The sequence below is a fragment of the Salmo trutta genome, chromosome 12, assembly GCF_901001165.1.
Source record: "Salmo trutta chromosome 12, fSalTru1.1, whole genome shotgun sequence".
Classification (NCBI taxonomy): domain Eukaryota; kingdom Metazoa; phylum Chordata; class Actinopteri; order Salmoniformes; family Salmonidae; genus Salmo; species Salmo trutta.
The window spans coordinates 28,340,087-28,364,424 of NC_042968.1; the positions used below are offsets into that span (position 1 = coordinate 28,340,087).

Consider the following 24,338-nt stretch of genomic DNA (forward strand, 5'->3'; position numbering starts at 1 on the left):
TCCAGCAGGGCCCGGTCCGTCCGGCTGAAAAAAGGTTCCCTGGTAAAATATGTCTTTTGCTGTGGCTGATAATAGTACCATTACACTAATGGAGAGATCTGATGAAGGAACAGCCAGACATAAGGCCTGCTTTATTACCAGAGGGGGCCATTTCCTCCCTGCATTCCTAATGGCTTGAGTGTATCACCCTGTATTGATCAGGCCATCATGCTGCTAATCCAACACAGAATTACTTATCGCTGCTGAGGTGTCGATCCGGCTCCTGACTCGGCCCCCTGGAGCCCCCCGGCCCTCAGCCTCTTGTGACTGCATGGGGACCGGCACTAACCCACCGTGGAGGCTGTTTATCCAGCTGTTGATTTAGGGCCGAGCAGGGATGATGACCGGGAGGTCTTCATTGGTTAGATGGCTGGCCAGCTCAATGTGGGTGGGGGACTGCTTTGTTGAGGGTGAGGAAGAGGAGGGTCTGCTTACAGATAGAAGGGAAATTAAGTCAACAGCTTTGCTTTCATTTAATTAAGGAGCAGGGAATGATCTGGTTCCTCCCTCTTTATGGCCCTGTTGGTCACTGTGGAGCAGTGAAGGGAAAGCTGAGTGATGAGCCTGCTTGGTGTTGTCCTTGGTAATTGAGCTGTGCTGTAAATAAGAGCAGGCAGCTCCATCCAGATCCTCTATCTAGTATCATCAGCACCACTGTCTCTTCACCATGAGGGAGACAGAGAGCTGGAGCTCAGTACTGCTGCTCCTGATGATGATGATGAGGACGATGGTCTGGCCTGATTACAGTCTCATGTCCCCTCTTTCATACGTCTTAACCACTGACAGCTAGGGCCTTCGTGCTTGAGGTGGCTGGAGATGAAATGCAGAGGATTTGTTTCAACAGTATCCTCTCCAGCCCAGTGATACAGTCAAAACAGAGCTAGGCTACATGTAGAATTGAAACAATATGTGCGTTATTGACTATGAGTATGATTGAGAATGCTGCTGATCCATGCTATTACCATTACAAATGGATAGGAGGTCAGGTAGCACAGAACGAGCTGCTCAAGGCTTGTGACCTGTCATATCCTGGTTGCCCCCTCAGTAACTTAGCCCCTCTTAACCATTAGACTCCTCAGTCAATGGAAGGTATGGCATTTCCATGTCAGCATATCGCCTCTGCCCTCCCCAACCGGGCGTCACCTCTGGCCTCAGCTAATCAAAGAGTTTACCTTCAGGGGAGCATTTATCCACTCTTCATTAGGGACCATTCCTGTAGCCATAAAGATGTATTTATGTATCTGCTGTCGTACAGGCCCGGCTAGGGAAACTAGGTATCGATCGGGATATTTAGTCATTTATTTCTGCTTGGGCCATCAATATTGTGCAAACATCTGTCCATGCAAGTGGGCTTGACCTCATCCCCAGCCTCTGTTTTTAGTCCCATTGGAGTTCAATGATATACTATTCTGAAAAGTAAATCAATGAATGAATATGAAGTTTTGTGTGTAATGTAGTGCCTGTGTGGTGGTGTGGCAGTGGGCCCAAGGCCCCGGGTAGTTCATTGATCTGATATGAGAACGACGAGGAGGGTTGATTAGTCTGTGGCTATAAGCACCCCCCCCCCCTTCTTTACCTCTTTATACCTTGTCTTAGTTATTGGAGCTTAGCCTGGATATATCTGGGCTGTTTTTGTGTTGTTTACAGATCAGCTTGGTAAACCCAACCCAACACTACAGCCTTTAAGCCACATGCCTGGCAGTGGCAATGTGTCAGTGATGGAAGAAGGACTTGGGTTGCTATTGTTTTTCCCATTGTTTTTGCCAGCTACAGGGTTTCTTTGATCTCTTGGCAACAAAGAGCAAATTTATAGCACATTTTATTTGCAGTAATGGCACTGACACGGAACCAGCTATCGTACCCTTTTCTGGGAGTTAGATACACTACAAACGGTTTATATCTGAAATATGGTTTCTCAGTAAGTAGTCCTACATCCCTGTCAACAGCCACACAGTGCAGTATATAATATGTCTCTTCATGTGTAGTGATCTAGATGTGTGTCTACATACAGGTCTCTTCTCTTATCCTTACCCCCTTTATAGTGGTCTGCTTTAAATGTAGGACAATTTAAGGGTTGACGATGTCTACATTTGGTTTGCATCTGGGTGGATATCAACTTTTACAGCCCGGCCTGGCTGCTCTCTCTGTGGTGTCTCAGGTCCTATGTCTACAGCCGCCCCTAGCTGCCAGGGTCCACGGACATGTATGTGTTTAAGAGCATCTGTGATCCTACTAAACATCCAGAGGGAAAAACCAGCTTGAGGATTTATCCCAAATGCCACCCTATTCCCTATGTAGTGCACTACTTTTGACCATTGCCCTGATAAAAGGTAGTGCGCTATGTATGGAATAGGGTGCCATTTTGGATGCACACTGGGACATAGCCTAGGTTCCTCTCCTGATGTTAGCCATCACAGCAGCCATATGATAGATGACACTTTACACAGCACGTCCATCCACACGGTTTGGCTAAAGGGCTTCGGTTTTAGTGTATGTTGAAAACACTAAGGATGAACATATAACAGAGGATGTTCTGTTCAACTCATCCAGCAGATGAACAAAGATTTAGTGTCTTCTACATAGTTACTTTATTCATACTTTATTACTATTGACAAATGGTACATTTATTCAGGATTTTCTTTGAAGTAATACCTTACTGGATTGTCATCAGAAATTGGCCTAGTTGCTCAGTTTCAGAAGTAATATTTCCCACCAGTTCCAGGTTTTGTTCAGAGCAGGCTGTTAGCTTGTTAGCTGTGGGCGACCCTCTCCGTTGACAGATCCCATGTCATCATCATAGCCCATCTATACTCTAGCCCAAACTACTACCTCTTCCCCTACTGTATTTATTTTATTTATTTTGCTCCTTTGCACCATATTATTTATATTTGAACTTTGAACTTTCTTCAAACTACAAATCTACCATTCCAGTGTTTTTCTTGCTATACTTTATTTACTTTGCCACCATGGCATTTTTTTGCTTTTACCTCCCTTATCTCACATCATTTGCTCACATTGTATATAGTCTTATTTTTTTTTCTACTGTATTATTGACTGTATGTTGTTTACTCCATGTGTAACTCTGTGTTGTTGTATGTTGTCGAACTGCTTTGCTTTATCTTGGCCAGGTCGCAATTGTAAATGAGAACTTGTTCTCAACTTGCCTACCTGGTTAAATAAAGGTAAAATAAATAAATAAATAAAAATCATCAGCTCTACCTAGCAGTTCATATTAGCATTGGCATATTATTGCTGATGTCTGCGTATTTTCCCAAACGAGCTGCTGTGACAATGGATCATCTCAGCTGTCAGAGTCAATGAGTTTACGTTCAGTGTGACCCAGAGTTCATCAGTCAGTCAGAGGCCTATCTGCGGTGATATACATGGAATAATCAATCTGATCAATAGGTGGTGTGTGTGTGTGTGGTGGTGCCGTACTAAATAAACATGGGAATGACCCGCTCACCTCAGACAGAGGGGACTCAGGGGGGTTCATTAGCCACTCAAGGCTTCAATCTAGGGAGGTCATTATTTTCATTTGAAACTGTACGTATGTGTGGATGGGGGGAGGGGGGGGCACGCTGTAGAGAGAGACAGAGACTAACGATGAGAGAGGGAGAGGACGAGAAGACTGCAGCAGTCCTCTAATTTAATCTAATTTTCCTAATAAGGCCATCTGTCACAAGGACAGTGACTAGACAACACTTGAGGTGCAGTCTCTTCTTTCAAGGCTGTCTTTAGCGTTCATCATGTAGGTTAACTTTCTTTTGCTGTTGGTCCTATAGCAGTAAAGCTAGCCTACCTATTGTAGCTCTCAGAAGGCCTGCTCTCCCTATGAATCCACCTGCTCCATTTCTATTACAGGGCTGGTGGTGCTGCTGTTTATTTGTGAATTTATTTTCCTTTGTAATGACTCACCTTTCCAATAAAGCTGAGCTACCTAGCAGTTAGCTAACGTTTGACTTGGCCAACATCTGCTTCTGATGACTGCTTCAATAGCCTCCATTCACAAAAACTGCAGGAGGCCACTTTCATAAGGCCCTGTAAATTGTAACTGTTAATTTGTACATCATAAGATATTTTCCATAAACGTGTGTAATGAAAGTACCTGGCATGTAGTACTGTAGTACACTGAGGGAGAGGGATGGCAGTGCCCCGCTGCCCCATCACTGGAGCCAAGTGTAACCTAGCCAGCTGGAGTGCCTTGCCTCTACCTTGCCTTACCCACCAACCACCATTCATAAAATACCTTTCTCTACCTGAAGTCAGATATTACAGTGCTTATTTCATTTTAAAATAAGCCAAGACCATTTGATGGATCATTTCTTTGGATATTCCATGATACCTGTTGATGCCAGCCAGGTAGCCTCTTCATCTTTCAGAGATTCTCTCTCAGCCTGTGTGTTTGTTCATGAGCCCAGCTAACTTTAGTCATGCGTCTGCTATGTTAGAGAAGGGGTCATCAGTTTGATTGGCATGCTGTCAGGCAGGCATTGCCTTCTGTGGTGTATTGCCGCCACTCTGTTTTAGAGGGGCTGAGTTATGTGTGTGTACTGTGTGTGTACTGTGTGTGTACTGTGTGTGTACTGTGTGTGTACTGTGTGGGGTAGTGATGGTAATAGGGGTGAGGAGGAGGGCTGTTTTCAGGACTCGGAGAGCATTCCTTCTTTGCATATTCTCCATGAGACAGGCGCTCCTCAGCGTGCGCTGGTGCATGACAGTTGCCTTTCATTGCTGTCTTCTCTGCGCTTAACCTCTGACCAGAACCCCCCTCAATCCTCTCTCCGCCCCCCTCGCTCAATCTAACGTGCAGCGTTCTTGGCCCATTCTGAGTGACAGACTTTGGTGCGAGCGGATGGCAAGGAGGTACCGTGTGTGTGTGTGTGTGTGTGTGTGTGTGCGTGTGCGTGTGCGTGTGCGCGGTGGTACTTGTCATAAGTCCACCACTGTCAGGCCCCAACACTGCCTAGCTGCCTGCCTGCCTCTCCATCCAGGTACCATCCCATCGCCAGCCAGACCTCAACCTTTTGTTCAACAGTCCGTAATTCTTCCCACCGGTGCTGTCAACCACATGATCATACGTGCATAAAGAAGAGAGCCCCCTGACGGCATCTCATCCCCCGCTCCTCTCTTCTCCTCTCTTCTTCTCCTCTCTTCCCATCATAATATAGGCAGATTTCCCTTCCTCTCCTGTTCCTGTCTCTGTGTATTCAGATGAGGCTGACTGGGGGCAGCAGGTCAGATCCACTTGCCTGGGTAAGGACCTGAAGTCAGGGTTGTCTCCTGTGAGATGGAGAGAGAGGGAGGTGGAGGGAGAGAGGTTGTGTCAGTGCTGTTTTGGGCTGTGTGTGTGTGTGTTTATCAAGGCAGCTAGGGGTGTGTTGTGTGTGTTCAGTTGTCAGCCCTAGTGTCATGCGTGCCCTGGCCCTGTAATGTCGAGGGCAGCCAATGTCATTTGTCTCAGGACTGCTGAAGTGGAGGAGTCACACAGACATACAGCCTAAACACTGAGGCTCAGCAGTGGCTGAGATCCCATCTATTAGCCTTGTGTTCTGCCACAATAATCTTATCATTTTATTTCTGGTTTGATCAGTTATGTTGCTGTTTGTTTTTGATAATCTGTGGAGTTTTTGGTTAGGTTAGTCCTCTTCTGTAGCTCATCAGTTTAGTATAGCTGTTCTTTGTATTATGCCCACATGCTCTCAAAGCAAGCTTCAGCAAAAAAACTCAATAAACAACGCTTTCTACACGTGTGTGTGTGTGTGTGTGTGTGTGTGTGTGTGTGTGTGTGTGTGTGTGTGTGTGTGTGTGTGTGGCCTACTTGTGTGAGTGACAGTGGCACCCATTCCATATGTAAACATTGTGATACAAAGCTTTGCAAAGTTGTTGTTTCCAGGATCCCCAGTGAAGCACATCATATGACGGGGTGTTATCCACCAACACACAGAGAGAGAGGGAGGCTCTTTGTGATGTGAGTGGACCTTCTTAAACACATTGTCATATAGAACGGTAGGGATGGACTGGGATGTAAATGCAGTGACAGTCTAGTGTCATGCCTGACTGACGCCGCGTATGGATTGTATTAATCTAAGTGACTGATTCTCCAGCATGCGACGGCTACCCTGTCCCTAACTCCTCAGGAACAGACAGCCTCTGTCGAGTTATCGCTATTTGTAAGTCCTTCCACTGCACTGGGATGACAATAGGGATTAGTGCCAAGGTTCTTTAAACTGTTTTTTGGGGGGGAGAGGGGGAAAGCTTTCTTATCAGCGGCTACAGGATGCTGCTGCAACCACTTTTCCTTGACTGTCAATTAAAGAAGGGATCATTCACTTCAAGGGTATAAATGTTCTAACACTGGTATTAGGATGGGAAGCTAAGTCTCTGACAGATGTTCTAACTTTAATTCTCTGCTTGTTTTTGTGTCCTTTAATTAATTTATGTATCGTTCTATTCAGAGGTTTTAGATTTTTTTCTATTTGTGGTAATCTCCGTTGCCATGGTAGTTGCAAAGACGGATTCCGGCTTGTCACTCTGCAGTGTTCTTAGGAGGTTCAATCGGCTAATATATTCAATATCAACATAAATGCAAGGTAAACAGTATCTAATGGTGCGTGTGTTCCTATACCAACCCCACTGCCTGCTGTCTCCTCTCATTCTGCAGGGGAGCTGTCTGTCTCTGATTTGGAGCTTTTAAAGAAAGAGACCCACTATTGAAAGTGTTTGCAGAAACCAAAAAGGGGTGCAGCTTGTAGGCTTATCTCAGTTTTTTGGGTAAACAACAGAAACTAGTTTACTACGTGAGTGTTTAGCTGGAGTATGTGGTTGTTCTAGTGATCAGGTGTGTTAGTGTGTATAGTGCTGACGGTGGTGAAGAGAAGTGAAGTCCCTGTGTTGTGTAGCAGAGACCTGGAGCTGCCTGTCACCAGGGGACTCCTCACTATGGGCAGCAGGAGAGAGAAGGAGAATGCTGCTAATGGGCAAACTCTCCTCCGTCTCCCCCTCTCTCTCCCTCTGACAGCTCCTTCCTTTTGTTCTCCCCGCTCCTTCCCTCTGTCCCCCCTCCTCCCTCCTCCTCCCCCCTCCTCCTCCTCTCTCTCTCTGCCGGGGATTTGTGACAAGTTTTAGCAGACTGATCAAACGCGGCGGTGACACCTGATTAGGATATAGAACATGTTTACAGTAGCGCGTGCCGAGCGAGGACCCCCAGACAACAAGGGAGACTGACTTCAACCCTAACTAATTAAATCTCCACCTGGGATGCCATCTGTGACAGCCAGCGATGTAGCCATGCCTCCACTGACTGACTGGAGACTCATGGTTGTTGTATTTATTCATGTCATTCCATACTTCACTGTGACATTTATGGAGGCGGACTGCACTGGATTTGATGGTGTGTGTGTGTAGTGGGATGTTGTGGTGGATTATTTCACCGTCATAGTGGTGTGGTGTTGGTGATGACTCTAGCAGTTTGTCCTACATCTCTAGGTGGCAGTGTTGAGCAGTGGTTAGAGAGGTGGACGTCTGGCCAACCTCACACTAGATAGAACAACACTCTGGTTGTGTCCCAAATGGCACCCTGTAGTGCACTACTTCTGACCAGGACCCATAGAGCTCTGGTCAGAGGTAGTGCACTACTTAGGAAGTCAGGGGTTCCATTTGGTGTGTTGTTCTGGTGGGTTACAGTGAATATACTGGACTCTGTTCCCTGGCTGTTTCACCTTAGTGATTAGTGGTTGAATGGGTGTTATCTTTTAGTAAGTTATTTTAGTCAGACCCTGTTAGGGATTGCTGAGTATATTGTGACCACATTGCAAAAACATGAAATGTTGTGTGTGTGCCTTGGCTCACCAGAGCTGTGTGTGTGTGTGTGTGTGTGTGTGTGTGTGTGTGTGTGTGTGTGTGTGTGTGTGTGTGTGTGTGTGTGTGTAAATCAGTGTTAGTGTAAAGGCCATATCCAGCTGGTGAGTGGTACATCAGTCACCTAGTAGCAGCAGTGACGGGCCTGTAATTTGTGGCTTTCTCTCCCCCTTTCCCCTCTCTGTCCCAACCTCTCTCCCCCACCTCTCTCTCTCCCCCACCCAATTGGACCTGACTGGACTGCTGGTCATGCTGTATTACATAGGTTAGATGAAGTAATTATTTCTAGGCCAGTGACTACAAGCCAGATTAATAGTTTTTGAAGCGGCCATAATGGAGGTCTGACCCTGGGGGACATCAGCATTATTTCAGGCTCACCTCCACTCTCATCTCTCTCACCTCTGGGCACAGGGGGGGGGGGGGGGGTGATTTATACCTCCACTAATGATGGGAGGGGATGGCCCATAGCTACTAAACACAGCCATAGACACATATCTGTTTCTCCATCACAACAAACACAGCGTAGCAGCCAGGACCAACAGCAGGGCTAGAAACAATCACCATACTACTGGAGAGAGAGATGGATAGCTAGAGAGAGAGAGATGGATAGCTAGAGAGAGAGAGATGGATAGCTAGAGAGAGAGATGGATAGCTAGAGAGAGAGAGAGATGGATAGCTAGAGAGAGAGATGGATAGCTAGAGAGAGAGATGGATAGCTAGAGAGAGAGAGATGGATAGCTAGAGAGAGAGAGATGGATAGCTAGAGAGAGAGATGGATAGTTAGAGAGATGGATAGCTAGAGAGAGAGATGGATAGCTAGAGAGAGAGAGAGATGGATAGCTAGAGAGAGAGAGATGGATAGCTAGAGAGAGAGAGATGGATAGCTAGAGAGAGAGAGAGATGGATAGCTAGAGAGAGAGATGGATAGCTAGAGAGAGAGAGAGATGGATAGCTAGAGAGAGAGATGGATAGCTAGAGAGAGAGAGATGGATAGCTAGAGAGAGAGAGATGGATAGCTAGAGAGAGAGAGATGGATAGCTAGAGAGAGAGATGGATAGTTAGAGAGATGGATAGCTAGAGAGAGAGATGGATAGCTAGAGAGAGAGAGAGATGGATAGCTAGAGAGAGAGAGAGATGGATAGCTAGAGAGAGAGAGAGATGGATAGCTAGAGAGAGAGATGGATAGCTAGAGAGAGAGAGATGGATAGCTAGAGAGAGAGAGATGGATAGCTAGAGAGAGAGAGATGGATAGCTAGAGAGAGAGATGGATAGTTAGAGAGAGAGATGGATAGCTAGAGAGAGAGAGATGGATAGCTAGAGAGAGAGATATGGATAGCTAGAGAGAGAGATGGATAGCTAGAGAGAGAGATGGATAGCTAGAGAGAGAGAGATGGATAGCTAGAGAGAGAGAGATGGATAGCTAGAGAGAGAGAGATGGATAGCTAGAGAGAGAGAGATGGATAGATAGAGAGAGAGAGAGATGGATAGCTAGAGAGAGAGAGATGGATAGCTAGAGAGAGAGAGAGATGGATAGCTAGAGAGAGAGAGAGATGGATAGCTAGAGAGAGAGAGAGATGGATAGCTAGAGAGAGAGAGAGATGGATAGCTAGAGAGAGAGATGGATAGCTAGAGAGAGAGATGGATAGCTAGAGAGAGAGAGATGGATAGCTAGAGAGAGAGAGAGATGGATAGTTAGAGAGAGAGATGGATAGCTAGAGAGAGAGAGATGGATAGCTAGAGAGAGAAATATGGATAGCTAGAGAGAGAGATGGATAGCTAGAGAGAGAGAGATGGATAGCTAGAGAGAGAGAGATGGATAGCTAGAGAGAGAGAGAGATGGATAGCTAGAGAGAGAGAGAGATGGATAGCTAGAGAGAGAGAGATGGATAGCTAGAGAGAGAGAGAGATGGATAGCTAGAGAGAGAGAGAGATGGATAGCTAGAGAGAGAGAGAGATGGATAGCTAGAGAGAGAGAGATGGATAGCTAGAGAGAGAGAGATGGATAGCTAGAGAGAGAGAGAGAGATGGATAGCTAGAGAGAGAGAGAGATGGATAGCTAGAGAGAGAGAGAGATGGACAGCTAGAGAGAGAGAGAGATGGACAGCTAGAGAGAGAGAGAGATGGATAGCTAGAGAGAGATGGATAGCTAGAGAGAGAGAGAGATGGATAGCTAGAGAGAGAGAGAGATGGATAGCTAGAGAGAGAGAGAGATGGATAGCTAGAGAGAGAGAGAGATGGATAGCTAGAGAGAGAGAGAGATGGATAGCTAGAGAGAGAGATATGGATAGCTAGAGAGAGAGAGAGAGATGGATAGCTAGAGAGAGAGAGAGATGGATAGCTAGAGAGAGAGAGAGATGGATAGCTAGAGAGAGAGAGAGATGGATAGCTAGGGAGAGAGATGGATAGCTAGAGAGAGAGAGATGTATAGCTAGAGAGAGAGAGAGATGGATAGCTAGAGAGAGAGATTGATAGCTAGAGAGAGAGAGATGGATAGCTAGAGAGAGAGAGATATGGATAGCTAGAGAGAGAGATATGGATAGCTAGAGAGAGATGGATAGCTAGAGAGAGAGAGATGGATAGCTAGAGAGAGAGAGATGGATAGCTAGAGAGAGAGAGAGATGGATAGCTAGAGAGAGAGAGATGGATAGCTAGAGAGAGAGAGAGATGGATAGCTAGAGAGAGAGAGATGGATAGTTAGAGAGAGAGATGGAGAGTGAGAGAGATGGAGAGCGAGAGAGAGAGATGGATAGTTAGAGCGAGAGAGAGCGATCGAGAGTTAGAGAGAGAGATGGAGAGAGCACACTCTGGACAAGTATTGGTTATGGAGAAAGTACAGGTCAGTAACACCATACGATGTCAACTATGTACAGTAACTACGTCCCACATCATTGCTTTACACAATTATCGTCCACGTCAACATCCATGGCTCAGTGTCACCCTTGATGTTGACGTGATTGTAACCTTTGGATAACCTAAAATCATAGCAGTTGGATATAGTTATTTTTTATTTGGCAAATTGATTTGCACGTTCTTGCAAAGTAGGTTAATGGTATTGGGTCCCTAGTCTAATTTTTGGCATTGGTGGCAGTAGATCTTTCTTAGCGTTGACCGTGTTGGACTGTGCCATAGGTAGCTAGGCCCGTGACAGAGCTGTCTCAGTCCAGATGGGTCCTCCTGTCTGGACTGTTTTCTGGGGCAGACACCCTCTCCTCTGGAGCCTGGAGGACCGTCACTTGACTGGACGAGCCACATGGTTTTCACTAGGTGGCACTTGGACATCACCATATGGAATGCTGGCTCGTCGACACCCCTCCCTCCCTCCCTCCCCTCTGTGCTAAGTATACTTCAGATGTCAAGAGTGTTTTATTTGGATTGGAGGAGGCCAGTGTGTAATGTATTCACCTCCATCTCTGCCAGATGTTAAATGCCCCAGAACATGATCTCCTCAGGCTCCGCCCTGTTAACCTCTCTGATTGGCTCTAATAATTAGCAGGAGTGTGAACAGTAACCACGGTGATATCTCCCTCTTCCCTCAGACCAGTGTGGGTGGAGGTGGGGGGGAGTTGGGAACAGCCAACATATTCTAGTACGTGACCGAGTCCCATTTTACTTTCTGTCTCAGGCTAGGCTAAATGAGTTGGGTCTGACCCACACTGTCACGAGCTCATCAGCACCAACCATGCCCCCGGAGCTCATCAGCACCAACCATGCCCCCGGAGCTCAGGCCGTCATTGTAAATAAGAATTTGTTCTTAACTGACTTGCCTAGTTAAGTAAAAACAAATCAGCACCAACCATTCGCCTGGAGCTCATCAGAACCAACCACTCACCTGGAGCTCATCAGTACCAACCATTCGCCTGGCAGCACCAACCATTCACCTGGAGCTCATCAGTACCAACCACTCACCTGGAGCTCATCAGTACCAACCACTCACCTGGAGCTCATCAGTACCAACCATTCACCTGGAGCTCATCAGTACCAACCATTCACCTGGAGCTCATCAGTACCAACCATTCACCTGGAGCTCATCAGTACCAACCACTCACCTGGAGCTCATCAGTACCAACCACTCACCTGGAGCTCATCAGTACCAACCATTCACCTGGAGCTCATCAGTACCAACCATTCACCTGGAGCTCATCAGTACCAACCATTCACCTGGTGCTCATCAGCACCAACCATTCACCTGGAGCTCATCAGTACCAACCATTCACCTGGAGCTCATCAGTACCAACCACTCACCTGGAGCTCATCAGTATCAACCACTCACCTGGAGCTCATCAGTACCAACCATTCACCTGGAGCTCATCAGTACCAACCATTCTCCTGGCAGCACCAACCATTCACCTGGAGCTCATCAGTACCAACCACTCACCTGGAGCTCATCAGTACCAACCACTCACCTGGAGCTCATCAGTACCAACCATTCACCTGGAGCTCATCAGTACCAACCATTCACCTGGAGCTCATCAGTACCAACCATTCACCTGGAGCTCATCAGTACCAACCATTCACCTGGCGCTCATCAGTACCAACCATTCACCTGGAGCTCATCAGTACCAACCATATACCTGGCGCTCATCAGTACCAACCATTCACCTGGAGCTCATCAGTACCAACCATTCACCTGGAGCTCATCAGCACCAACCATTCACCTGGAGCTCATCAGTACCAACCATTCACCTGGCGCTCATCAGTTCCAACCATTCACCTGGAGCTCATCAGTACCAACCATTCACCTGGCGCTCATCAGTACCAACCATTCACCTGGAGCTCATCAGTACCAACCATTCACCTGGAGCTCATCAGCACCAACCATTCCCCTGGAGCTCATCAGCACCAACCATTCACCTGGAGCTCATCAGTACCAACCATTCACCTGGAGCTCATCAGTACCAACCATTCACCTGGAGCTCATCAGTACCAACCATTCACCTGGAGCTCATCAGTACCAACCATTCACCTGGAGCTCATCAGTACCAACCACTCACCTGGAGCTCATCAGCACCAACCATTCCCCTGGAGCTCATCAGCACCAACCATTCACCTGGAGCTCATCAGTACCAACCATTCACCTGGTGCTCATCAGCACCAACCATTCACCTGGAGCTCATCAGTACCAACCATTCACCTGGAGCTCATCAGTACCAACCACTCACCTGGAGCTCATCAGTAATATTCAGTACCACCACTGCTTTCTTTTCTACTGGCTTCATATTAACCCTCCAGTCCACTTAAAGCCATGCATGCAGCAGGCTGTCGCCCCAGGGTTTGGACACGTCCGGTCTGTTAATCTGTCACCATCCAGGCTACTAGGAAGAGTGTAAAGAGGATTAAGACGTTCAATTCCTGGTAGAATATTATCCTTGGTTCACAATGAGTGAAGGAAGGAAAATAAGTAAACAGTGAATAGGAATGGATGGGATGGCTTGAGAAGAAAACTAAAATGCCTTCTGCTGCCATATATTTTAGGATTTGTCTAATGCCATTATAGACTATTAATCTTGTGGTGGATTCCAGGAAGACAGTCAAAAACCATGTAAATTTTCCGAAATAATATCTGTCCGGTAATTCAATAGCAATCTGAGTCTTAATCGTTAAGTTGAGACAAATAGGTTAGATTTGTTCTGTTGTTGTAGTGATTCAGTAACAACACTGAATCACTTCCTAAGAAGTGTTCTTGTCTGTCCCTTTAGTCTCAGATATTAGTAACATACTGTTCCAGTAAATAGTGGTTAGTAAAGGAAATAGAAAGGAAACATGCTTGTTTTTCACTAAATGGATTCTAGCTAATACGATGCCATTTCAGATGTCACAATCAGCCCTGTTTTACCCTGATTTAGCCCTAGTCTCCATCTGGATTGTAAATCATCTTTATCCCCAGTGAAGCTGCAGACAGGCAGCAGATCATCTAGACTAGATCCTTAAGGACAGGGAAGGGGACTAGCTGCCATCTGAAGGGGTTGATCAGCTTGTGCTGTTAACACTGTGGATGGAACACAGAGCTGGCTCTTTACTCTGTCGTACACTGGTTTCTGGATTAGCAACACAAGCCACTTCCACTGTGATCAGTCACTCACACACACAGACACTCGGAATGACTGAAATCCTCTCAACATCACCCATCTGTTTCTCTCACTCTATCAGAATTAGGACAATTATTGACAGTGAGCTAGAACAAGTAGTCTATTGCTATTTGCTCTATTATGGTTTAGATATTGTCCATAATAAAACTATGAACACATTGTATTGTCTTAACTGGAGGAGACAGTGTTCAGGTATCTTACTGACCAATTCCCTGAGCAGGCCCAGGCCCCGTGGCTGACTTCTGTTGACCTGTGTCCTGTTAAGGAGCTACATTGTGTGACCAGTGGGCCATGCTGCTACCTTCCACAGCAGAGATGTTTCTCTAACTGTTATTGAACTGTTTATTGTCAGAGATCTTCAGTCTCTGTCTCTCAGTCTGAGAACAAAACATCCAGTTCAGGTGTGACCAGACAGACAGACAGACAGACCGTCCTCCAGGAGGAGGGAGCAGGAGGCTGAGTACTGGCCGGCTGGGCCCCAGCAGCGGGACACCCTCTGGGGTAGAGTATTTAACGCTCCACCTGCTTATCGATCCTGTCCTCCAGGCCGAGTGATGGGCGCGTCAGCGGACACAGGGGAGGGGGCAGAGGGGGGCATGCAGACCCCAACCTCAGCCTCCGGTATCCCGGCTTGGGTCTGTCCTTGACACTGCCCGTGGGACAGGCCTGGAGGACGCCTTGGCCCCGCTTCTAGCCCTCAGTCTCCCCCGGGCCGCCTGCACTTTGCAGAGCCATATTGATTTTGTGGCGGGGCAGAGAAGTGTGGCTGGCTAGCTAGAGAGTGAGAGAAAGAAAGAGAGGGAGAGAGACAGAGGGAGGAAAGAGACCGAGAGAGAGGGAGCGAGAGAGAGAGAGAGCTCTCTAAAGCACTGACCTCTCCTTGACTCCACCTCAGGATGCGACAAGGCTGTCAGAACAACTTGATGGCCCCAGCGCACCCTGCTGAAAACTGCTAATCACAGTCTTTCAATCAATGCTCTCCTTCCCCTCCCTCCGTCCCTCATATTCCCCTCGTTCCCTCACCTCTCTCCCAACAAACTGGCCTGTGTCTGAATCTGAATACCTAGGGAATGTGTGTCAGTGTTAAAATGGTCCATTCTGCCTGGAAAACAGCTGACCTCATGAAACCAGGTTGTCATTTGTAGGTGAAAACTAAAAAGCTTTCTCTATCGACATAATCCTAATGGAAGTGTTATGGCCTGCCCACAAAATAACAATTAAAGCCAAAGTGGCTAACACCCTTTACTTTTCTGCTTATGTAAGGTAGGGCAGACCTCTTAAATATCTGTTCTGTTCTGCTCTCTCTCTCTCTCTCTCTCTCTCTCTCTCTCTCTCTCTCTCTCTCTCTCTCTCATTCTCCTCACTCTCTCTCTCTCTCTCTCTCTCTCTCTCTCTCTCTCTCTCTCTCTCTCTCTCTCTCTCTCTCTCTCTCATTCTCCTCTCTCTCTCTCTCTCTCACTCTCTCTCTCTCCAGATTTGACACATTGGGTAAAGGTCATGGAAACATCTTTTTCTCCTTCTAGGTGTAGATGAGTGTGAAATAGATGTTGACACCGTGGACATTGAAAAGCACTTGAATGGACAGGCCTTGTATGTGCCAAGATGTCAGTGTCTAGGCTTACCCCAGGTGTATGTGTAAATACTTTGGGGTGATTCATCTTTCTCTCTTTTGCCTTCTCCTAACGCCTGACAGGGTTACACCTGCCCATGGCTGCGTCACGGATTGGGTTTAACACTGTGAGAGAGAACACAGAGAGAACACAGAGGGCTAATTGAATGGCTGTTTAAACTACTTTGACTGTCTTCCATAAAGTACTTGTCATTGTGTGTGGGTGTGTATACTTTTCTGAACATCAACCAGTATGATTGTCTATAGTTGTGTGTGTGTGTTTGTGTGTGGTGTGTGTGTGTGAGATAGAGACTATGGAGTTGAGCTGCTGAGGGAGGACACAGATGAAGATACATTTTGGTGATCAGCTTTTCCTCTTGGGCAGGAGAAGCATCGAGGCTCATCATATTCTAGCTGTGTACTATTGCAATACTTTTTGACATATTCAATGGAAAAACTATATTTGACACCTACTATTTACTACATGAGCAGTGACCACCTGATCAGAATGTAACCAGCTAGTTCTCCAACCAGACAGATGAATTTGCATCCCCACCTCCTGGTCCAGTGTGTGGGTGTGGGGTTACATATTATTACTGCCCTGTGTGGCCTGCTTCTCAGGTCACTCTACAGATGTTCCAATCAGTTAACCATTTATTACACTGTTCAGTCACTTATCACTTACCTCCCATCCACCTCCATAACCATTATAGTGACCGCTGACCAGTGTGTGGGATTCTGAGAATGCATTATGCCACGATTTGTCTGAAACAAAATGTCAAAAGGCAGTTAAAGTTTTGCTTTTCTTTGAATGGATAGTGCTTATTATGTCCCGGGGCCTAAATGTCAGTTAAAATAACCATGTAGCCTAGGGGGGAGGGAGGGAGGGACAGTGTCAGTGTGCAAGGAAGTGTGTGTGATGGCACCTAGGTGATGTGTGATCTCACTGTGGTTCGAAGCAGTCAGAGACATGCCCTGTGTATGAGGTAGCTACGTGCTGTTTGTCACCGAGGTGGAGGGAGTCCAGGTGCCTGGGGGATGGAGGTCCATGGGGCTGGGGCATGGAGGACCTGGGGCGTGGAGGTCCAGGGGGCTGGGGCGTGGAGGTCCAGGGGGCTGGGGCGTGGAGGACCTGGGGCGTGGAGGTCCAGGGGGCTGGGGCGTGGAGGTCCAGGGGGCTGGGGCGTGGAGGACCTGGGGGGAGGAGGTCCAGGGGGCTGGGGCGTGGAGGACCTGGGGGTGGCGGTCAAGGGGCCTGGGGGGGTGGAGGTCCAGGGGGCTGGAGGTCCAGGGGGCTGGGGGAGGAGGTCCAGGGGGCTGGGGTGTGGAGGGTCTGGGGGGTGGTGGTCAAGGGGCCTGAGGGGGGTGGAGGTCCAGGGGGGTGGAGGTCCATGAGGCTGGAGCGTGGAGGTCCAGGGGGCGGGGGCGTGGCGGTCAGACGGCTACCCGCTCCTTACTGCTCACAGCAGGCTTGTTGACTCAGGTGTGAACCTCGTCCGTTTGGTCTCTCTCTTCAACCCTCGCCTCCCCCGGTCCGAAGTGGGCACTCCCTGGCCTTCCTGCCATCCTCCTTGCCACTGGCCGCCCCACACCCACTCCCCACATTCTGCGATGGGGTGCCAAATGAAAACGGGGCGGAAGCGCATTTGATGTCTTCGCCTGTCTCCCTGTTTGAGGCTGATGTTCTTCAGGAAACTGATTCACCGTCACTTTTGCAGGAGGAGACCATTTTCTGAAATCGATGTCACACAAGTACCAATTGTTTGCTTCCTAAACAAAGCGCTCTATTAGGCAGCTAACTCTCAATGCGTCATCGTGGGGATGAGAGGGGGCTGGGGTTGGTTGAGGGATTTTTGTCTGTTAAGGTTTAAACTCCCCAGGGCTCTCAGTAGAACGCTGTCTACTGGCTGGAGGTCTGGTTCCACCTCCACCCTGACTTTGGTTCTGATTGTTACAGCATAGCAACCCGAGTCAAAACCAGTCCTTTGGGACCCAGGGTTCCTCAGGGTAATGCTGGACCCATGGGGGTAGTCCTCAGACAAACCACCCTCTCAGAGGAAACACGCTCTACTCCACCACCACCAGCAATTCTGATGTTATTTTCTTAGTTATTTTGAGCCATAATGATCTAAGCACTGGACATTAATCTACTCATTTAAGTGTCAAAAATAAAAAATACCAGCCGTTTGATTTCCTTCTCATGTCCAGATCTGAAAGAACAGATCTATTTATGTGATAAACAGTCTGGCCAAGGGGATTTTAATCCCGTCAACAGAGAGAGATTAAGAGCAGCATCAGATATATCACTCAGAACAGACGACTGGCATGGTTACAGCAAATCATCCATGTCATTGTTTTTATGGGATTGGTAATCTGGTTTCTTATGCTGGGTGGAAAAGCAGAATCTCTAACTGACAGAGAGACTGCTCTGATATACAGGGAGATGAGAGAAGGAGAGAGGAGAGGAGATGAGGAGAGACAAGAGAGGAGGAAATGAGACCCCATCTGCTACAGAGGGCTGGGGTTGTCTTTTTTCCTGTGGAATTTCTGAGTGGCTTGATGTATTCGACATGTGCGTGACAGCCCGGTTGTGTGCGATTGGAGCTGAGGCAGTGTGCTATCCAGCCTAGTTGTGTGTGTGTGTGTGTGTGTGTGTGTGTGTGTGTGTGTGTGTGTGTGCCTGCATGCACATCGCACAGGGCAATGTGCTCTAAGGTCAAGTTGGCAACGGCCTACCAACCAGCCTTGTACACACATGCATACAGGAACAACACACACTGGTTACACACACAGGAAACACACCACACTGCCCCCATACTCATGCTCACACATCACACAGAAACACCCCCACACTGGACACACACACAGAAACACACACACACACAGGTTTAATATCCTGAAGCTTCTGCAGGAATTTGACACCAATGAATGTGTGTCAGTTTGTCAGTTTTCCTCCTCTGCTCTTCTTCCTGGCCCTTTGAACACAGACTGGCCATGAATAGTGTATGTTGTTTTGTGTTGTAGATTCACTCTGTCTGTGGACCAGTTTTCCTCTCCTTTTGTTTGTTCCACTCTAAATAGAATAACTTAGAGTGCCGGGCTGTCTGGAAGCCCATGTGCATCCTGTTTGTGTTGTTGTTGTTGTTGGTGGTGGTGTTGTTTGTGTTTGTGTTAGTGTTATTGTTGTTAGTGTTGATGATGGTGGTGTTGTTGGTGTTATTGATGTTGGTGTATGGTGGTTTTGGTGTAGTTGGTGGTGTTGTTGGTGTTTGGTGGTGTAGGTGGTGGTGTTGTTGGTGTTTGGTGGTGTTGTAGTTGGTGTTTCTGCTGGTGGTGGTCGTGGTGGTGTTTGTTGGTGTTATTGGTGTTTGGTGGTGTTGTTGGCGTTTGGTGGTGTTGTAGTTGATGGTGGTGGTGTTGTTGGTGTGTGGTGGTGTTGTTGGTCTTTGGTGGTGTTGTAGTTGATGGTGGTGGTGTTGTTGGTGTTTGGTGTTGTAGTTGTTGGTGTTTGGTGGTGTTGTAGTTGATGGTGGGGTGTTGTAGTTGGTGGTGGTGGTGGTGTTATTGGTGTTGGTGTAGTTGGTGGTGTTGTTAGTATTTGATGGTGTTGTAGTTGATGTTGGTGTAGTTGGTGGTGTTGTAGTTGGTGGTGGTGGTGTTGGTGTTTGGTGGTGTTGTAGTTGATGGTGGGGGTGTTGTTGGTGTTGTAGTTGTTGGTGGTGTTTGGTGGTGTTGTAGTTGGTGGGGGTGGTGTTGTTGGTGTTTGGTGGTGTTGTAGTTGATGGTGGGGGTGTCGTTGGTGGTGTTATTGGTGTTGGTGTTGCTGGTGTTTGGTGGTGTTGTAGTTGTTGGTGGTGACGATGGTGTTGTAGTTGGTGGGGGTGGTGTTGGTGTTTGGTGGGGATGATTTGGTGGTGTTGTTGTTGTTGATGGTGGTGTTGGTGGTGTTTGGTGTTGTAGTTGTTGGTGTTTGGTGGTGTTGTAGTTGATGGTGGGGTGTTGTAGTTGGTGTTGGTGTAGTTGGTGGTGTTGTTAGTGTTTGATGGTGTTGTAGTTGATGGTGGGGGTGTTGTTGTTGGTGTTTGGTGGTGTTGTAGTTGGTGGTGTTGGTGTTTGGTGGTGTTGTAGTTGATGGTGGGGGTGTTGTTGGTGTTTGGTGTTGTAGTTGTTGGTGGTGTTGGTGTTTGGTGGTGTTGTAGTTGGTGGGGGTGGTGTTGTTGGTGTTTGGTGGTGTTGTAGTTGATGTTGTTGGTGTTTGGTGGTGTTGTAGTTGTTGGTGGTGATGATGGTGTTGTAGTTGGTGGGGGTGGTGTTGGTGTTTGGTGGGGATGATTTGGTGGTGGTGTTGTTGTTGATGGTGGTGTTGTAGTTGTTGGTGTTTGGTGGTGGTGGTGTTGTTGGTGTTGATGATGGTGTTGGTGTTGTTTCGCCTGCAGATAAAGCTGTAGCCCCCTGAAGGGAAATCTACTAACACCATAGAGCTAATAGGTTCTCCGTCTCCCATACTGAGATTTCACCTTTTCCTGTCTGTATTCATGCACATACTTTTTCTGTTTGTCCTCTTTTTGATCCAGCCCTCTTTTGAGTCATTCAGGACACAACCTTTTTAAGCATACACTTTAATGTTCTTAACAGGACATTTTATTTCACTCTAAAAGTCAGGACATATTTTGGCGGGCGGGACTCTCGCATTCCCCCGCGTCCCGCATGAGGTCTCTGGCATTATTAGGCCGGCAGAAATGTGAAACCCATGTAGTAAATGTCTGGGAATATATACGAGGCCTGCTGTCCTTAAACCTCACAGCCTTCACTCAGCTTGCTCACTGCTGATGCAGGGAAGCTGTGCGGCAAGGGGCGAAGCGTTCACACCGGTGTCCACAGCACATTTAAAGGTTTAAAGGCAGGAGCTGGTCACTGACATGGCACTCTCGCCCGCCGGCTCTCAGCCAGCCAGTGGCTGACGGGTGTGGGGTGTGGGGTGTGTGCACCTGTGAGGTTGTGGGGAGAGAATAAAGGACGGAGGGACGCAGACGGCAGAGATGGATGGAGGGAGGTGAGGGGAGGAGGTGAGGGGAGGGTTCGGCACTTGTGAAATTTATTTGGGTATCGCAGTTTTACGCTGGTTGCCGTTGGATTTACAGGTCGGAATGGAATGTGAGCCAATGAAAGGGCTTTGATCCTTCCACCAGGTTGGGTCTTTATAGGAGGGAGCCAGTACGCAGAACGCAGCAGGGCATTCTTTATAAGGTTGTGAGGAACCCCACTGCAGAACCCAGAAATCATAAAAATGTGAGACGACAATGAAGCTAGGGGACTATGGGATGGTCATTGGATATCATCTGGGGAGGTTGAATTAAATGGGACGCTGATGCTTCACAGTCTCAGTTTAAATGTAGGCTAATTCATTCATCAACTCCCAAAACCCTGAATTAATCTGTTCTCTTCTATCGTACATGTCATTACCTGTAAATTCATCATGACGTGTGCATCTTTGCTGACCTATGTGTACTGACCTGTGTCTGGTCTCCTCTTCTTCAGAGGCGCAGGCTGCTGCAGGAGCTTGGAGACCAGCGCATCCCCTACCTCGGGCCCTCAGACCATGGCTTCCAACAGCTGGTGAGTCAGTCAGTCAGGCTGGTTCAGAGTCCAGACCACTGTTGACCTTCTGTCATCCCACTGCCTTTGGTACTAGTCCAGACCTTCTGTCATCCCACTGCCATTGGTACTAGTCCAGACTTTCTGTCATCCCATTGCCATTGGTACTAGTCCAGACCTTCTGTCATCCCATTGCCATTGGTACTAGTCCTTCTGTCATCCCACTGCCATTGGTACTAGTCCTTCTGTCATCCCATTGCCATTGGTACTAGTCCAGATCTTCTGTCATCCCATTGCCATTGGTACTAGTCCAGACCTTCTGTCATCCCACTGCCATTGGTACTAGTCCAGACCTTCTGTCATCCCACTGCCATTGGTACTAGTCCAGACCTTCTGTCATCCCATTGCCTTTGGTACTAGTCCAGACCTTCTGTCATCCCATTGCCATTGGTACTAGTCCAGACCTTCTGTCATCCCACTGCCATTGGTACTAGTCCAGACCTTCTGTCATCCCACTGCCTTTGGTACTAGTCCAGATCTTCTGTCATCCCACTGCCATTGGTACTAGTCCAGACCTTCTGTCATCCCACTGCCTTTGGTACTAGTCCAGACCTTCTGTCATCCCACTGCCATTGGTACTAGTCCAGACCTTCTGTCATCCCATTGCCATTGGTACTAGTCCAGACCTTCTGTCATCCCACTGCCATTGGTACTAGTCCAGACCTTCTGTCATCCCATTGCCATTGGTACTAGTCCAGACCTTCTGTCATCCCACTGCCATTGGTACTAGTCCAGACCTTCTGTCATCCCATTGCCATTGGTACTAGTCCAGACCTGTCATCCCATTGCCATTGGTACTAGTCCAGACCTTCTGTCATCCCATTGCCATTGGTACTAGTCCAGACCTTCTGTCATCCCACTGCCATTGGTACTAGTCCTTCTGTCATCCCATTGCCATTGGTACTAGTCCAGATCTTCTGTCATCCCATTGCCTTTGGTACTAGTCCAGACCTTCTGTCATCCCACTGCCATTGGTACTAGTCCAGACCTTCTGTCATCCCACTGCCATTGGTACTAGTCCAGACCTTCTGTCATCCCACTGCCATTGGTACTAGTCCAGACCTTCTGTCATCCCACTGCCATTGGTACTAGTCCAGACCTTCTGTCATCCCATTGCCATTGGTACTAGTCCAGACCTTCTGTCATCCCACTGCCATTGGTACTAGTCCAGATTTTCTGTCATCCCATTGCCTTTGGTACTAGTCCAGATCTTCTGTCATCCCATTGCCTTTGGTACTAGTCCAGACCTTCTGTCATCCCACTGCCTTTGGTACTAGTCCAGACTTTCTGTCATCCCACTGCCATTGGTACTAGTCCAGACTTTCTGTCATCCCATTGCCATTGGTACTAGTCCAGACCTTCTGTCATCCCACTGCCATTGGTACTAGTCCAGACCTTCTGTCATCCCACTGCCATTGGTACTAGTCCAGACCTTCTGTCATCCCACTGCCTTTGGTACTAGTCCAGACCTTCTGTCATCCCACTGCCTTTGGTACTAGTCCTTCTGTCATCCCATTGCCATTGGTACTAGTCCTTCTGTCATCCCACTGCCATTGGTACTAGTCCAGACTTTCTGTCATCCCACTGCCATTGGTACTAGTCCAGACCTTCTGTCATCCCACTGCCATTGGTACTAGTCCAGATCTTCTGTCATCCCATTGCCATTGGTACTAGTCCAGACCTTCTGTCATCCCACTGCCATTGGTACTAGTCCAGACCTTCTGTCATCCCACTGCCATTGGTACTAGTCCAGATCTTCTGTCATCCCATTGCCATTGGTACTAGTCCAGACTTTCTGTCATCCCACTGCCATTGGTACTAGTCCAGACCTTCTGTCATCCCACTGCCATTGGTACTAGTCCAGATCTTCTGTCATCCCATTGCCATTGGTACTAGTCCAGACCTTCTGTCATCCCACTGCCATTGGTACTAGTCCTTCTGTCATCCCACTGCCTTTGGTACTAGTCCAGACCTTCTGTCATCCCATTGCCATTGGTACTAGTCCAGACCTTCTGTCATCCCATTGCCATTGGTACTAGTCCAGACCTTCTGTCATCCCACTGCCATTGGTACTAGTCCTTCTGTCATCCCATTGCCATTGGTACTAGTCCAGACCTTCTGTCATCCCACTGCCATTGGTACTAGTCCTTCTGTCATCCCACTGCCTTTGGTACTAGTCCAGACCTTCTGTCATCCCATTGCCATTGGTACTAGTCCAGATCTTCTGTCATCCCATTGCCATTGGTACTAGTCCAGACCTTCTGTCATCCCATTGCCATTGGTACTAGTCCAGACCTTCTGTCATCCCACTGCCATTGGTACTAGTCCAGACCTTCTGTCATCCCACTGCCATTGGTACTAGTCCAGACCTTCTGTCATCCCACTGCCATTGGTACTAGTCCAGACCTTCTGTCATCCCACTGCCATTGGTACTAGTCCTTCTGTCATCCCACTGCCTTTGGTACTAGTCCTTCTGTCATCCCACTGCCTTTGGTACTAGTCCAGACCTTCTGTAATCCCATTGCCATTGGTACTAGTCCAGACCTTCTGTCATCCCACTGCCATTGGTACTAGTCCAGACCTTCTGTCATCCCACTGCCATTGGTACTAGTCCTTCTGTCATCCCACTGCCTTTGGTACTAGTCCTTCTGTCATCCCACTGCCTTTGGTACTAGTCCAGACCTTCTGTCATCCCACTGCCATTGGTACTAGTCCAGACCTTCTGTCATCCCACTGCCATTGGTACTAGTCCAGACCTTCTGTCATCCCACTGCCATTGGTACTAGTCCAGACTTTCTGTCATCCCATTGCCATTGGTACTAGTCCAGACCTTCTGTCATCCCACTGCCATTGGTACTAGTCCAGATCTTCTGTCATCCCATTGCCATTGGTACTAGTCCAGATCTTCTGTCATCCCACTGCCATTGGTACTAGTCCAGACCTTCTGTCATCCCACTGCCATTGGTACTAGTCCAGACCTTCTGTCATCCCATTGCCTTTGGTACTAGTCCAGACCTTCTGTCATCCCACTGCCATTGGTACTAGTCCAGACCTTCTGTCATCCCATTGCCATTGGTACTAGTCCAGAC

General features: G+C 47.8%; 1 protein-coding gene across 3 annotated transcripts in view; it reads left to right on the forward strand.

The window, feature by feature from the left end:
• Nucleotides 1–24,338, forward strand: part of LOC115203300 (alpha-ketoglutarate-dependent dioxygenase FTO) — a 172,915-nt gene that overhangs the window by 3,520 nt on the left and 145,057 nt on the right. For 2 of the 3 annotated variants that reach the window (XM_029767874.1, XM_029767876.1), the window contains exon 2: nt 21,133–21,210. The exons of the other annotated variant lie outside the window; for it this stretch is intronic. In XM_029767874.1, coding sequence (XP_029623734.1) covers nt 21,133–21,210 — 78 coding nt within the window. The remainder of the gene's footprint in view (nt 1–21,132; nt 21,211–24,338) is intronic. 3 annotated transcript variants of the gene reach the window in all.